At 28.2% G+C, this 16,369-nt stretch overlaps 1 protein-coding gene across 1 annotated transcript in view; it reads left to right on the top strand.

The window, feature by feature from the left end:
- Positions 1 to 16,369, top strand: part of LOC129957261 (uncharacterized) — a 58,184-nt gene that overhangs the window by 12,745 nt on the left and 29,070 nt on the right. Inside the window, exon 2 of the mRNA XM_056069515.1 lies at positions 11,276 to 11,655. Within this exon, the coding sequence (XP_055925490.1) occupies positions 11,586 to 11,655 (70 nt within the window). The 5' untranslated portion in view covers positions 11,276 to 11,585. The remainder of the gene's footprint in view (positions 1 to 11,275; positions 11,656 to 16,369) is intronic.

Raw genomic sequence — 16,369 nt, 5'->3', positions numbered from 1 at the left:
ACGCGCACCTGCGTCAAGAAGCGCAATCCTCACATAAATAAGCATCATTGTACTCATCTATCATCGGATTGGGTCAATAAAGAGAGCATGACCGCGGTTATCAGATTGCTAGTGTATTTCTCTCTGTTAAGAAGGAAACCATTTGCATATCAAATGGTCAAGCTGGAATCACACCCATTATTCCACACTCTTTTAAAAGCAAATCAAATTTGGATATTTCAGTCATATACCGAAGCTTTTGATAAAAATGGAAAGTAAATCTAGAACACATAGTTGGTTCATGGATACTATGGTTTATGCTACTTGCGCAGTGATGTTTTACGCCATAACTTAAATTCTGCCTTTTTTAAAAATCAATTATTAGTAGTTTAATTACTAATTGATAAAAAAACAGTGACAGTGGTCTCCCTAATACTTTCTCGCATACTCTCTTATAAAAGTGTTATCCCAGAGAATGCCATGCATGGCACTGGCATATAATTTTTACGAAATATTAACATTAGGTGTGAATTTAGTATTTTTTTTCTAAATATCTCGTGTGATCCTTGGAGATATTTTTGGCGATTAATCCCTGGCATGCGATTAATAGTACCCTAAAATCTAATTTGTGTATTTAAAAGCGTTTTTTCCCAGCCGATTAAAACAAAATTTTGATACAAAACAATTTATTTTGTATTATAGTGAGTGTGTGTTGCGATTTTTTAATGAACAGCCCGGATTTTAAATATAATATTTTTAATCTACACAAACACAGCTACACTACAAAATTTACAAACACACATAGACAAGTAAGTTAAAGTAAACTTTATGGTGGAGGGATTCCACCGTTTCCAACCGAAAGCATTCGGCGTTAGCGCAAGGGTTGCGCATAGAAAAAAAGTCGACCTCAGAATGCAGGTCTCCCGTTCAACTGGTTGTTTTCTGTAAAACGCCACAAGGAGGAGCTCTCTGCTCAAGGGGAAAAAGCGGTGCTACAGTATCAAATTTTAGTAGTTTAATTAGTAGTCACAAAATCATACACCAAATTTGACATATTTAAATCTTTGTGTTTTGAGTTATCGCGTTAAAGTGTTTCTGAATGTAGAAACGGACAGACGGATTATTGGAACCCCTTGTTAAATTTGATTCAAAATCTGGTATATATCTACACTCTAAATGTTAAATCTGTGCGCTGAATTTTATTCATCTAGTTCTCTTCGTTTTGTATTTATCGCCGTAACTCATGTTCGAACAGACAGATTTCTTAAGCACGAATTTGCTCAAAACTTGATAGAAATCCACAAATTTGTTATAAAGACAATATGCCAGTTTTCATCCGTCTAGCCCAAAGCGTTTTTGAGTTATTCTTTGTCACAAACAGGTATATTCCAAAAATGTGTTTTTCGAACTTAGAGAGGTTCTAGAACGTGGATATTCGTCGTTCGTGGAAATCTCGAGTTCGAATTTTTTTACGATTATTATAGTTTTTTTATGCTACGTACACGAGAAAGTAAAAATCGGTGAAAGGGATACAGTAGTTGAGTCTTGGGAACAGACCCAATTATTTTAAATATATAGATTTCATTGTTTAAATTAGAAATTGCACGAAATCTTTGAAGAAAAGTGAACGACCTTTCGAGCAAAAGCAATACAATTAGAACAAAATATTTAAATTTTACGTGATCAAAAAAATTTTAAGCAGATACAAAAAAAAAAACTTTTAAACAAATTCCCGAAGTACAAATATAAGATTCGGTTAAAAGTTTTATTTTGTCTATCTTATTACTGAAAATATAAATTCTATCGTAATCAATAATCTGAAGAAATATACAAGCCAAATGCTGTGTAGCAGACCTTCATTAAACAATGATTGATAGAATTTCGAACAAAGGCATTTTTTTAATATTTCGCCGAATTCCCCGAGCATGATGCTTTAATGTTTCCAAGACAGGCATCTGCAGATATCTATTATTTCAGCCTATTGTTTCAAATGCTGATTGAATGAAAATGCTATCTTGAAAAAATAATGACGAGAGAAAAAATAGAACAGAGAAGAGAACAGATCAAATGTTGAGTTTCGAAATCTTATTTTTTCATCCACTTGTCTTGTGAAATGCACTATATCTCTGTACTTTTTCCTACTCCAGTAGAGGATTTGTTTCGAGACTATGACAACGCAAACCATCCCTCTCGTAATATGCTACTGTTGACACAAAATTTATGAAACTTTTAAGTTGGGTAAATACATAAATCATTTCTTATCAGTTATTGAAAACAAAAAATATACAGCATACAGAAGAAATATACATTTAGTTATTAAAACCAGCGGGATGTATAATTAAGCCTCGGACATTAGTTTTATTAATTTCAGTTGAATTGTTCAGATATAACTTCAAGGCTCTTGTCAAACTGTCAGACTTTAAAGCCTTCTTATTTAAACTGCTTTGCATATGTTGTGTTCATTGTGTGCTGAACGTTTCTAATTGAAGTCCACCGACCTATGACGTCATAGTACCATTAAAAATGCAAATATCCGGTTCATTTTTCTCCTAACAGAATTAAAATTTCACTTTTTTTTAATTCATTTTATAAACTAGGCAAATATTAAACAGATCCCTTCTTCCCATTCAAGAATGGAAAAAAAATCACATGATTAAATATTTGATGAAACAATGAAAACAATATGAATCTCAGGTCAACAATGCAATTTATTGCTGTAAATTAAACAAAACAAAAAAAAATGAAAAATTGCCAACATTTAGAAAATTTTTCCACAAATATTAAGTTAATATCATTGTAAAGATAATTTTTTGAATTTTAAGATGATATAAAAATCTTTTTTGTACTGTCATATTTTCGGAAGTAATGGAGGGAAAACAACAAATTTTTGCTTAATTTTATTCAGTAAAAATCCCAATCAAAATTTTTTTAAATCTATTCGAGATCCATTTTCACATTCTTCAAAATATATTTGCCACGCTTGGTAGCAATAGGATAAATGATCTGACCTGTAGAGCATAAACCCAAAAGTTTGAAAAAACTTTTCTTAGTAAGAACTTACTACGCAAGAAGTAACTACTTAAGTCAATCTTATTCAATTTGAGAAAACATAATTTGCTGGATAAAATTCAGAATAACGAATTTAATGGAGCTAATTTATAAAAATTCACTGTTTTTTGACAATCGTACTGTCTGTGTCAACTCACAATACGTTATTACATAAAAGAAAATACATCAAAGTTTTAAAATTTGGCAGACAATCTAACTCTTTAAAAGGTCATCTTTTTTCTTGTCATGGTATTTTTTATTTTTAGAATTTAAATTGATTTGAGAAAAGTGGTTTATTTTGTTTATTAGATAAATTTACTTTAATTAATTAATTTGGTTAGTTATTAATTTAGTAACAACTTAAGACACACCACTTTGTATGAAATAAAGAACTGAAGCATCTAAGTTTTTGTCTTATTGAAAAATTTGAAAGAACTTATGCCAACCTACATAATTTCATACAAAGATTGATAAATTTGGTGGGAAGCAAATTTTCCATGACCCTAAAGAGGATTATAAAAACATTTTTTTTGTGTGTGTGTGTGTGTGTGTGTAATGTATTTTCTATTCTTCATGAAGTAGATATAAAATGATAATAGAATCTTTCTATTCTTTAAAAATTCATATAAAAGTTTCAACAATTTTTATGAAATAAATTCATTATTATTATCACTTACCCTACTGGTCTATTAATCCTAGAGCTACAATACTCCTTTCAGGCTCCTCTTTTCAACTTGGCTCAAATCCTAAAAGCGACATTATTACACTTGATTCATTAAGGCCACTCTGCACTAACACAAACTAAGACTCAAGATAAAGATTTAATATTTCAAACTCAGTTTAATATAGTATATATAATGGAATCCTGTCGGCTAAATAATATGTAACATTTTTTCAGTTGAAGCAGAATGCAAATTCCAAGCAATGAAGAGACTGTGTATCTTTAATTTCGTTTTATTCTCTCTCTACCACCATCCAGGAAAGCATAATTATTTACAAGAAGACGCAGTGTGGCACAAAAGCAGAAGTAAGAAAGAAGCAAAAAGAGACGAACAGATGATCACTAGTCTTATATAACATAGGATTTCTGGCCATGCGCCAATTCAATACACGTGGTGACCTTTGAGACCTTTTCAAGGGCACTGAAGGATCATTTTCATTTGATACGTAGTACTGATAGCGCATTATTTTTACAAAGGAATTAATTAAGCCGAAAGTGGAATTGGATCACGAAATAAGAGGTTTTAGAATGAAATTACTATGGGCTAAATTAAGATAAAATCTGGGAAATTAATTAAATTGAAATTAGAATTAAAATATCAATACAATCATATATATATATATATATATATATATATATATATATATATATATATATATAGAGAGAGAGAGAGAGAGAGAGAGAGAAAGTATGGTAATCGTTAAAAAATTCTTCGAACTTGAGATTTTGACGAATCTCCATGTTTCAAGCCTCCCTAGAGTTCGAAAAACATGTTTTTGGAAAATGTTCGTCCTTCTGTGCTAAAGATAACTCAAAAACGCTTTGAGCTAAATGAATGAAATTTCGTATACGGTCTTTATAACAAATTTGCTTATTTCTATCAAATTTTGAGTAAAATCTGTTCAAAGGAAGTTCATCTATCCGAATATAAGCTAACACGATACCTACAAATCGAAGAGAGTAGATAAATAACGTTCGGTACTCATATTTAGCATGTGTAATGTGAAATTTTGAGCCAAATCAAACAAAGGGTCGATTGTTTTTTGGTCTGTACTTTCAGAAACTTATTAACGTGGTCATTCAAAAACGCAGTGACTTAAATATATCAAAATAGGAATGAGATTTTGTGACTGCAAGTACAGTTTTGGATCAAATCTTAGTTGCAGTCGGTTGGGAAAAACTCGTCCGAAACGCAAATTTGATATTCGGATGCCATATTAACGTCATGCCAGGGTGTAATTTCTAAAAAAAAAACCTCGCCAAGAATCACACGATAAATTCAATAAAACAGCTAAATTCACGCCAAAAGTTAATATTTGTTAATTATGCTATTCTGTTTTATAACAAGTTTCTTAGAGAGTATGCGAGAAAGTTTTGGGGAAACCACTTCCGATGTTGTTGTTTTTTCATTGATTGTTTAACTGTTGTTAAAATAGCATTCAAATTTTCTCTGTGTCGGCAAATAAATACTCAAATGATGCGATCGGGATTTAGATTGTAAATTTGAATGCAGTATTACAACAAAATTAATTCAAAAATTAAAACTTGTGAGTTAAGGAATTGTATATAAAACTCCTTGCCATTAATTTATGACATTTATTAAAAAATTACGAAGATAGTAGATGTTTTACTTCACAGGAACACCTGTACAAAGAGTGCCTCGAAACTGAAGATGAGAAACTTCCGGTATGGTGGTTGTTTTCGCTTCCACTCACCTCCACTCCAATGACAGGACGTACCTCCCAAGGGAGGGTCTGTAGTGTGGGCGATGATGGGCATTAATATTCTATTCAATATCTGTTTAGTGCAATCATGGCGACTGTGATTCAATTGCCTTGGATGTTACAGAACGAAGGGGTGGGGGACGTGGTTCATTTTTGCGGTTACTTCACAGGAACAAATTCTGAAATAAAACATTAAAAGAGTCTTCGAAATGTATTTAAAAGGGCGCATCGTTTATAATATTATGAAAGCAATATTTTTACATTCCAAGACGAAAATTAATAACATGGATAAACATTAGCTGCACAAAGAATCAAGAAAACGGACAGAGTTAAGGAATGCAGATGAATTCTTGAGTAGGGGTTGGATTATTTAAAATAATGATTTAGAAGAATTGCGCATCTTTTTTTTTTACTAAATTTAAAATTTTGCAATTTTTATGCATTATATAAAATTCCACAACTAACTTCGTTTGAACATTTTAAAATGTTTCATCTCATGCTTCTGTAGGGAAAAAAAGCTAGTCATGTTTTTCGGTTTAGGCAACATATAGGCAATTTTGAAATTGTAATTGATTGATTTTCTTTACTTTTCTTCTCTCAATCCTTTGGGGGGGGGGGAGAGAGAGAGACAGCGAATCTTTTTATTAGTATGTATTTTCACCATTTTCAACGTAAATCTATTTTCGCAGTTCCTAATTTTAAAAATTCATATTTTGAAAAAAAAATAATAACTTTATTTTTCTAATTATATTAGCCAGCATACAGCTTTTCTCTAGTTAAATTTATAATTATCAAAATATCTGCAGAAAGCTGGATACAACTATTGCGAATGGACTTCCGAAAACAATTTCTTTTTCTTATCAGATTCCGTTAGTGTTTCATATTGCATATTTATTAATTTTATGTGTTGTGAAGCGACCCAGGAAATAAATCTTCGATGACTTTGTGCCTCGAATCATTCTATTTATTACAGCTATAATAAAAAAATTAATCCTTTGAAGAACGCTTTCATCCTTTCTTGGATAATTATGCATAATCATAATGAAACCATCGAAGAAGGAAATTCAATTTTGTACCTTGTATTTTTACATAAATTATGCAATAAATAAAACGAAAGCATAGTTAATCCTTATTTCAAAGTATTATATTAATTACCACTGAATTTAATCAGAAATATAATGTTAAAAGAACTGAGTTTTTTCCGTTAGAAGATACATATGTAAATTCATTTTGTTAAATTGCCCTTGGTTTTAAAGACTTAGAGTGACGTAGAAGTATTAACAGAATTCTGGGTAATCTTTCGCTTCGGCGTGATCAGTAGCGGAATTAATCCGATATTTGCGATTGCAGTGCCAATCGGTGGATGCAGATTCATTTCCAATTAAGTATTGAACTTATAAATGGAAGAATAATGCATATCTTGTTCTCGGTAATGATTTTCATTTAACTGAATATATTTTTGATGAAGATTCTGCAAATTATTCAAGGTTCTTTGAGATTAAAACTCGCAAAATTAATACATGTTTTAAAACTTTTATGAACTACATTCTAAATGAATGAAAAATATCGTTTGAACATAGCGATATACAAAAAAAATATTATTCTTTCGTATGTTTAAACAAATTTATAACTTTCGTTCCTGTTTTGTAGTTGTTCATTAATTTAAAATCGCCATCATGTGGAAATTTTTTACTATTCCAAATATTATTTCTTTGGAATTTTAACTGGCATGTTTGTCAATATATTCTTTGGTAGAAAGATTTGAATTATATAAAAAAAATTTTGAAAACAATAGTCTTTTTTGGTTGATATTTTATTTTACGTTGCATTAACTATTATTTTGTTTTTTTAGTTGAATATTATATTAACTCTCGAATTTTATTTCTGTAATCAGTAAAATATCAATATTGATTTCACAGAATTCCGACAAGTAATAAAAATACACATTCAAATTCAAGGTTTAGATAAATTCAATGCATATTATAAAACTTTAATTAAGTTTAATAATATTTTGAAATCTTGTCATAAATGAATATCTTAAAACGAGCCGATTTAAAAAAATATAGTATGTCATTCCATAAATAGAATGTCTAGATTTTAATTTTTGTAACTCAAATACTGTGGACATTAAAATATTATTCAGAATTATAATGCTACCTCACATATAATTCATTCTTAGAACAATAAAAAATAATGTTTTTATAGAGGAATTTCTCGTGAAAGAATTACAGGAATGCCAATTTTAGTTAATAAATGCATCCGAAGATATTTGACATTTTTTTCAATAAGAATGGCATCGCTTCCAAATTTAAATAATTAAATTGTCTGCTATTATTTAGAAGTCGAAATAACGAGAATTTTTGTGCTATGAGTTGATTTTTATAACCAACTTAGAAGTTTTGATTTATATCTTGCAATAGACTACTGCTCAAAATGGAGGCTTATTACGTTGAAATTTTTTTGGATTAAGAATTTCTTTCCATTTTGGAAATAGATATCCCAAAACATTGCAAATTTAGTCGTTTAAATTCCAAATGAATTTGAATTTCGGTTACACTAAAAGCATAAATATTTAAATTCAAAAGCTTTGTTTTATGAGCGAAAAATAAAAATAAAAAAAGATCTTTTATTGTTTTAACGAAATGCGAATTTATCGTTTGGTTTATTATCTTGTGGCGATGAATATTTGATTTAGTATGATTTTTTTATTTTTGCGTTTTATATTTATTTGCATTCTCTTATTAGTAAATAATATTTTTATTAACATATGTTTAAGATATTTTGTGTCAGTTTATTTTAGAAGAATTTGAAGGAATTGTTGCAGCATTTATATCTATTAGAAGAAGAAAAAATATTCTGTTTCATTACTATTCTCAGTGCTAAATACAAATCCTTTTTGGACTCAATACAAAGCTGCGAATGCAGAATATTTACTTGAAATACATCACTCAGATCAGTAAAATTGATTAAAATTTTTAAAATATAAGAATGTCTCTAAATTTAAATTACCGAAAAAGAACATTTACCGAATAGAGGTGTTACCAAAATTTTATCAAAAAAAAACTTAAGAATTTACAGAGACCTTTTATTCCTATTTGTTCTTAAATTTAAATTTCAGTTTATAGGTATAAATAGTAAAAACTTGCAAATCAATTAGAAATTCTAAAAAAAAAGAGCATTTAAAAAGTGTTTTTTAAATGGTAACTTTAAAATAAATGGCGTTGGAAATTTTAAATCGAACGAGAAATGTATTATTTTATAAAATAGTTTTGCATATTTTCCGAAGATCTTCTTATAAAGTTTCGTTTTTCCAAGGAACTTCTGTATTTGATTTCTGATAAATTTCATTTTACTATTGTTAATCTTGATGTATTTTTCAAGAGGGGTGTAGTTTGGATCTTATTAAATTACGAGTAGTCTGAAATATTAAATTAGTTTGTATCAGGAGACATTTTAATATTTCTCTTTTATTCGAATATTAAATATACTTTTTTTAAACCGATAAAAACGGAGTTAAGAAAGTAATCTAAAAGTGTTTTCAAGTCTGAAATTTATCCTTCTTATGATTACATGCAATGGTAATGCCAATTAAAGAAGATTAATTTCAAATATTTTTAAGCAATTAAGAGGTCATAAATAAAGGTCAATAAATACTAAATAAGATGGAATAGTATTTCTGCTGTAATAAAAATATAATTGTTTATTATACAGCAATAAGAGTCAGATTATTTTTTACCTTCATATCAGGTTCTTAAAATTAAACGAACTCAATTCCACGATGGATTTTGTAAGAAATATAATTGCCTTTTGCTATGATATTCTAGCGGAGCTGCAGTTCTTCGCTAGATTTTGCCAGTAATAAATATTAATTAAGGATAATGCATTGGAACAAAAATTTTGTTTTATTTCAACGCTATTTAGCTATTGGAATAAAAGAAAAAAGCTAAATTAGTGCTTTGTTTATAAAGCAGTTTAAATATCAAAACTTTATTCTATATCGCTGATTAATTTTTATTTATTAATAGCATAAAGCTAATATATGACATATGAAATGAATGTTCAACAAGCATTTCAAAAGCTGAATGAATAAAGTTGTTGATTTTTTTTTAATTTTTAAAGGCATCGTTATAAAGAAACTGCAGACGATTCTGTGTAAAAGAAAAGCTATTCTGAAGACTGAGGTGAAATTTTACATGGTAACGTAGTTAAAATTTTACATTTATTGATTCAAGGTAAAATTTATCCTTATTACTGTTCAAAAATTTTTATCTCAATTTTCGTAAATTATATGACAGTCAAAAAGTTATTTCTAAATAAAATTGTGTAGATTGCTTCATATTTCCACAACAAAAAGACTTCAAATCAACTACTATATTATTTCTGTTGATACGATTAAAGGCCCATAACTTTATTTTAATATTAGAAGACGGCCTTACATTTCGAAAAGAAAATACCTAGAATATTAAAATTTGAATTTAAGGAACAAATTTTGATGAAGTTTTTAAAAAATGAAGAGGATAATGTTTAAATCTTGTCATTGGAAATGTTTATTACTTCTTTTAATATGTGGATTATCCCTTATGAAATTCTTAGACACAAAGTTCTTATGAAGACGTTAATACCTTTCAAATGCTGCAATTTATATGTATGATTGCACGTTTAACATTTGAAGATAAAGCTCGGTGTTTCATTTTTTTCTCCCTCCTTTCTTTTTCCCCGCCAAACTACATTTTATATAAAGAGTAACATCTAAATGTCTTTTTTGCTAAGATTATTGTAGGATAATAGTCACAGACTTGAATACATATCGAATGATTAATTTTTATCATGCATGCCCAAATAAAGAGAAATCACTAATTTTAAAAAGTGCTTCTTAAAGGATTTCTGAATTAAAAAGAAGATTAAGATATGCCTTGAAAATTGTTGCCAGAAAACAAAGTATTCAATGAAAATCCATCGCTTTATGAGGCTGAAAGAAATGAATATAACTGCAATTGATAAGATACATCTCAGATTCGATTCAAATTTGTTTATTTTATTAAAAGAAAGGGCTAAAAATAAGTTAATGTATTATTAAAGAAATCTTTTTTAAAAACGATACTTATGAAACAGTTTACAAAATAAGAAACAAAAGATTATTTTTATTACTTTTTTAATAAACAAAAAAAATTTTGAAAGTAAAATATTTTGTTATGCTATTTATTCGTTGCAAACGATTTGGTGCTAAGCAATGTTATATTTATTAAATCAGAATTCATAAAAATTTGTATAATACTTATCTTGAAATTTCGATTGTCTAATTGATCATTTATTAAAACAGTTTCTTTTTAAGATTTCAAATTAATTCTTGCAAAGTTCATGACTTTTTTGTGATATATGCAGAAACAGTAGAAAATACTAAGATTGTTTCTTAAATTTGCCATTGAAAAATATTACATTTCCCAAACAATGTAAATAATTTGCAATTTAAAATAAATTTAGTTTACATTTTATTTCCAGAGAACTGTCAAAGGTCTTATAGTTTTCACATAGAAGGCAGTAAATAAAACACCTCATAAACAAACTAATCATATACCAAATATTTTTCATTACTTCGATGACATTTTCGAAGGATTTCCTACTACTTAAATGACCGAATACATAAATCACGTAACCTTAATAAATAAGAAATCGATGTTTCCTATTTCAAAACAAAATTCTCAATGACCAACCTTGAAAAAGTAAAACGACAAAAATGATTACTCAAAACTTCCGGAATTAATTATTAATTATTGTGATTAATTTTCCTTTTTCTCTCCATCAGATTCAACAACCATTTGCAACAATCACTTCCGGAAGCTCTACGAAACAAAGAATTTACGATCACAACACTAAAAAGGTTGCAGAATTATTCTGTCGCCAAGATAACTTTTCGCCAACTGCGGTTTCCGCCAACCTCTTTACCTCCGCGCATGCTCCTTGAAAACGTATGTCATGAAGCAGAGTTTGACAGAATGGTTGCAGTTCGTGTTTTGGTGTGTCTCGAACGCACGTGGGTTTATTTTTGTTCTGACAGACCCCTGTGTCACACGTGAGGGCTCCATTCTGGTATAAAGACGAACTTTGATATAGAAATGTTCAGATTCGAACAAATGGAGACTTTGTTCGTTCTTCTGCTTTTTCTACATTTGCTTTTATTCTTCGGTGAGTATTACTGTCTACTGATTTTATTTCAAAATGATTTATGGAATAAATTTAAATAATTTCTTTGTATTAATTTTTTTCAAGAATTGGTAAAAAATATAATAAGTTTGTTTCTTTGTAGAATTTATTTTATTCACATAAAGAAAGCCATTGAACATTCTGATGAGTAACACGATCAAACCTTAGAAATAATCAGTTTATAGTTTCATAAATTGGTTATTCAATTTAAATTCGAGTTTTGAAAAATTCAATAACATCGATATGTGTATAACTTCTTTATTTTTTTATTTCTTATTCATGATATCACATGCAGCTTTATATAAAATTTATGTTACAAAATTATTATAATTTTATTATTTAATTTATAAATTACCGATTATTCTTACAGATTCAACTTACTGTTATTTAACTATTCAAATATACTCAGTTTATGAGCAGACGATAAATTTAAAGGCATTCATTTTGAAATATTTTTTTTTAAATTTCCATTCTATTACTGTTTTTTTTTTTTTTTTTTTACTATTACATTAGGTAACGTATTATGGTTATGAACATGGCAATATCCAATTCACATCCATGCTCTAATGATATACAGCATGCACATTATTATGCGTGCCTTGCGCATGGATATTAATTTCATTGGCAATTTTTCGATTTGCAGCTTTATATAAAATTGATGCCACAAAATTATTATAATTTTATTATCTAATTTATATACTACCGATTATTCGTACATATTCCACTTACTTTTATTTAACTATTTAAATATGTTTATTTTATAATCAGACGATAAATTTAAAGACACTCATTTTGGAAATTTAAAAAAAAAATTGAATTTCATTCAGTTACCGTTCGATTTTTTTTCTACTGTTACATTCGATAATGTATTATGATTATAAACATGGTGATATCCAAATAATATCCACGCAATAATGATATACTGCTTGTATATGATCATGTATTTACTACGTATGAATATTAATTTCGTTAATAATTTTTTGACTTGCAATATAATGTATTAATGTATCATGAATTTAAATAAAAATACATTCATTTTTATTTTTTACTTTTTTACCCGCTGGTGTGATGTAGAAGTTTTGAAGACGGGAGTGCTCAGATGTCATCTTCGTCATCTGATCGCGGTTCAAAATGACAAGGTCCGTCCCAAAATAGCCCAAGTGTTGCTTTAAAACGGGACGTTAATATAACTAAAACTAAAAACGTTATATTTTTTTTATTAAGTAAAATAGTGAGAATAATAAGGAAGATTTGTTGTAACTATAGAAATACCGCAAAAAATTAGAATACTTTTGTTGAAATATTTTTTCTAAAGTTTAGGACTTTAACTATGAATTATTAACCAAACATCTTTGGTAAATAAAAAGGCTTAACTATATTTCTATAGCAAAAAAAAATCTTTTAGATCTATTCATTTACTTTTAAATTACTTTTATGTTCAAAAATCCAGACAAACTTAAAATTGGTTAAGTATGATTGCAATTAAGCTTTACAGAAATAATTTAAAATTTTCATTGTAGTTTTTTTTTAAATTTATACGGGAATATATTATTATATCTTAAATATTAAGAAGCATAATAAGTTATAATCAAATACAAACATAACAGTAGCACAGCTATGCTAAACTGATATTGGCGTTAGATGACACTGTGAAATATTTATTAATAATATTTTTAAAAAATTTTTAAAAAGATTCTCACCTTTTTGTATCGAATCTCATTTAACTATATTGTGAAGTGATAATGTTTTAGGATTTATTCCATTACATTTTTTTATTATAAAAATTTTGTTTTTAATTATATAGCGGAGATAACGTAATACAAAAAAAATGAATTTTATATCACCGTTACAATTTGATTATGAATGCAGCATCTAAATTTAACATGAATTTATTATTAGAAAAAAGATTTTATCGAAATAAAATTTTTAAGCTTAGTTTAGCTACATTAGAGCCCGTTTAAAAGCAACACTAGGATTACCTTGGGATGGCCTCATAATTTTAACTCTTATCAGATGGCGAGAACGGCATCTTTCAAAATGAAACTGATATTACTGTAAAGATAATTTATAAATTTCAAAGCGGTATAAGAATAACTTTTATGCCTGGATTTCTGCAGAAGTTAATGAGAGAAACTTTAAAATGTTGGTTAACTTTTAATTAAAATTTTAAAAACTCGTTGTTTCTGAATAAATTGCCTAAAATGTAGCTATTTTCTAAACTGCTTTAGGCCAAACAATATATTTTGCATGAAATGTTTGTTTTGCTTACCACGGCAGAGTGTTTTGCATGGTTTTTAATTACATGTCTCATCACACATGTTGCAATTTACAGATATAATATCAGTCTTTAAACATTATCATGTTAAATAATCTTGTGGTTTTTTTAAACCAATTTTGAGCAACGCTAATGGGAAAAAAATTCTCCTTTAACTAGGTTAGAATCACACTATTTGTCCTAATTGTGGTTTATTTACTCACGTTAGACTCAGCTATCCACCTTCAACCGAACTTTAAAGATCACATCCGTCATTCCTTTAAATAAATATATTTATTTAGTCCAATATGCTTTTAACCTAATTACCTGAACCTCCTACACAGAGCTTACAATTTCCTACCCGAGAATGTTTCAATTTTTATTTCATATAAAATATTTTTTGAAAAAACAACAAAAAAAGAAACAGAATCGCTGTCATAATATTATATATATACAATTCTATAGTCCTTGACTTAAACTAGATAATTTGTGTAGAGAAAAAATATAGTCTTGAAGTAGTTAGTCAAAATAATTTAATAGGATTGTAACTGCATTAAATATTATATTTCTGACCTTTCCAATTAAGAAATGATAAGGCGCTACCGTTTTATCACCAAAAGGAATAGTTTGTATAAAATTAAATATTATACTATCAAATAAAACCAAAACAAAAAAAATTGTTGGGAATTGTTATTCTTAAAATTATCCAGTACCTTTAAAATTCCGGTAATTTTGAAAGTCAAAGATAATTTTTACTTACTAAGATTTTTTTTATATATTTTTAAATAAAAATATTTTGTCTTTTTATTATCGTCTGCTCTTTGCTTTCTATCATGCGCACGTTATTATACCATCTTGTTAAAACAAGAAAGATAATTGTTGTTCGCTACGATTATAATTAAAAATCAAATTGCAGCAATTTGTAAATAAATCATAGAAAAAAAACGTAAATTAAATTGGTATCAGTGAATAAATATTATTAACAGACAAATTTTTATACCGTTAGAATGGTAGAAAACATTTAATTTCAAAGTGCAAATTCCAAAGTAGAAAAAATAATAACAAACTTTGACGCACAGATTCTATAAAAAATTTAACATAAAAATGCAACGGGGTTTGTTTGTTGTTTTTTTTATTTTCTCGTATATAAGGTATGTAAAGAAAAAATACTGTAATCGTCAATAAATTTCGAATTTGAGATTTTGACGAAACTCTGCGTTTTAGACCTACGTGGGTCCTAAAGCACATTTTTAGAATTATGCCTATGTGTCTGTGAACGCAATAACAGATGGCGTAACACACAATGGCGTAAATTTAATATTTTTACGTGCATGAGATTGGCGTACAATAGTTCTGAAACATTAACTTTTGTATCAGCATTTTTATTGAATCTATCGCGTGATCCTTGGCGAGTTTTTAGGCGGTTAACCCTTGGCGTGATGTAAATAGTATACGAAAATCGAATTTGTATTTTAGACACATTTTTCCCAGCCGATTGAAACAAAAAATGTCACCCAAAACTACACTTGTTTACTAAATGGATAATCGATATAATTTACATATGGAAATAGATGACCAAATCTTCCAAAATTGTTAATCTAAAAAGACATGATTTTTGCATTTTCTTAAAACTGAAAAAGTTACTTCTTTATTGATATCAATTTCAATCCTAGACAAATTTTTCTCTTTACTTTTAATACATTTTTCAAGATCAATTTGCAATGTTAGGAAGCTTTTAATTATATGATCAAATACAAATCATTGCCAATGTTAAAAAGATTTTTAAAATATTCCTTCCGCTGGCCTTAATTCCGAAATAAGATTTTTCGTATAAGATCGTAGTATATACAGTTTTAATTTGTTTCAAATTAATTCAATTTATGTTTTTAAATCGTAACAAATAAAAGAAAATTTTCAAAAAATTGCATTTTATATTAAGCGTTTAACAGCTAAAAAGTCAATGAACTTGGCAAGAAAGTTAATCGCCGAGGCGCCAAGTTAATTAGAAATCCACCATTTTAATATAAATATTTGAAGTCAAATTTCACAGTTTATAGCAGCAACCTGGAAATATCGTGTTCGCAGCAATGGCGGATTTAGATTTTATGGTACTAGGCAGTAGATAGTTTCGGCGCTCTTATTTTAATAAACTGATTTATTTAGTTTCATATTTCACCATATTTTTAACTTGGAAAAATGCATTTTTTGGAAAATGCCCGTCTGTCTGTCTGTGACAAAGACAACTAAAAACCACTTTGAGCTAGACAAATGAAATTTGGTATATGATCTTTACATCAAATGTACAGATTTTTATCACATTTTGAGAAAGATCTGTACAGTGGACGATTGTCTGTCCAGCTGTTCTAATTTAAGTTAACACGTTAGCTACAAAATGAAGAGAGTTAGATAGATAAGATTCGGTACTCAGATTTCTCATCTATA

Source organism: Argiope bruennichi, chromosome 11, assembly GCF_947563725.1.
Source record: "Argiope bruennichi chromosome 11, qqArgBrue1.1, whole genome shotgun sequence".
Classification (NCBI taxonomy): domain Eukaryota; kingdom Metazoa; phylum Arthropoda; class Arachnida; order Araneae; family Araneidae; genus Argiope; species Argiope bruennichi.
Note: the sequence above shows the minus strand (reverse complement) of the source record. Positions and strands in the feature narration are given on the sequence as shown.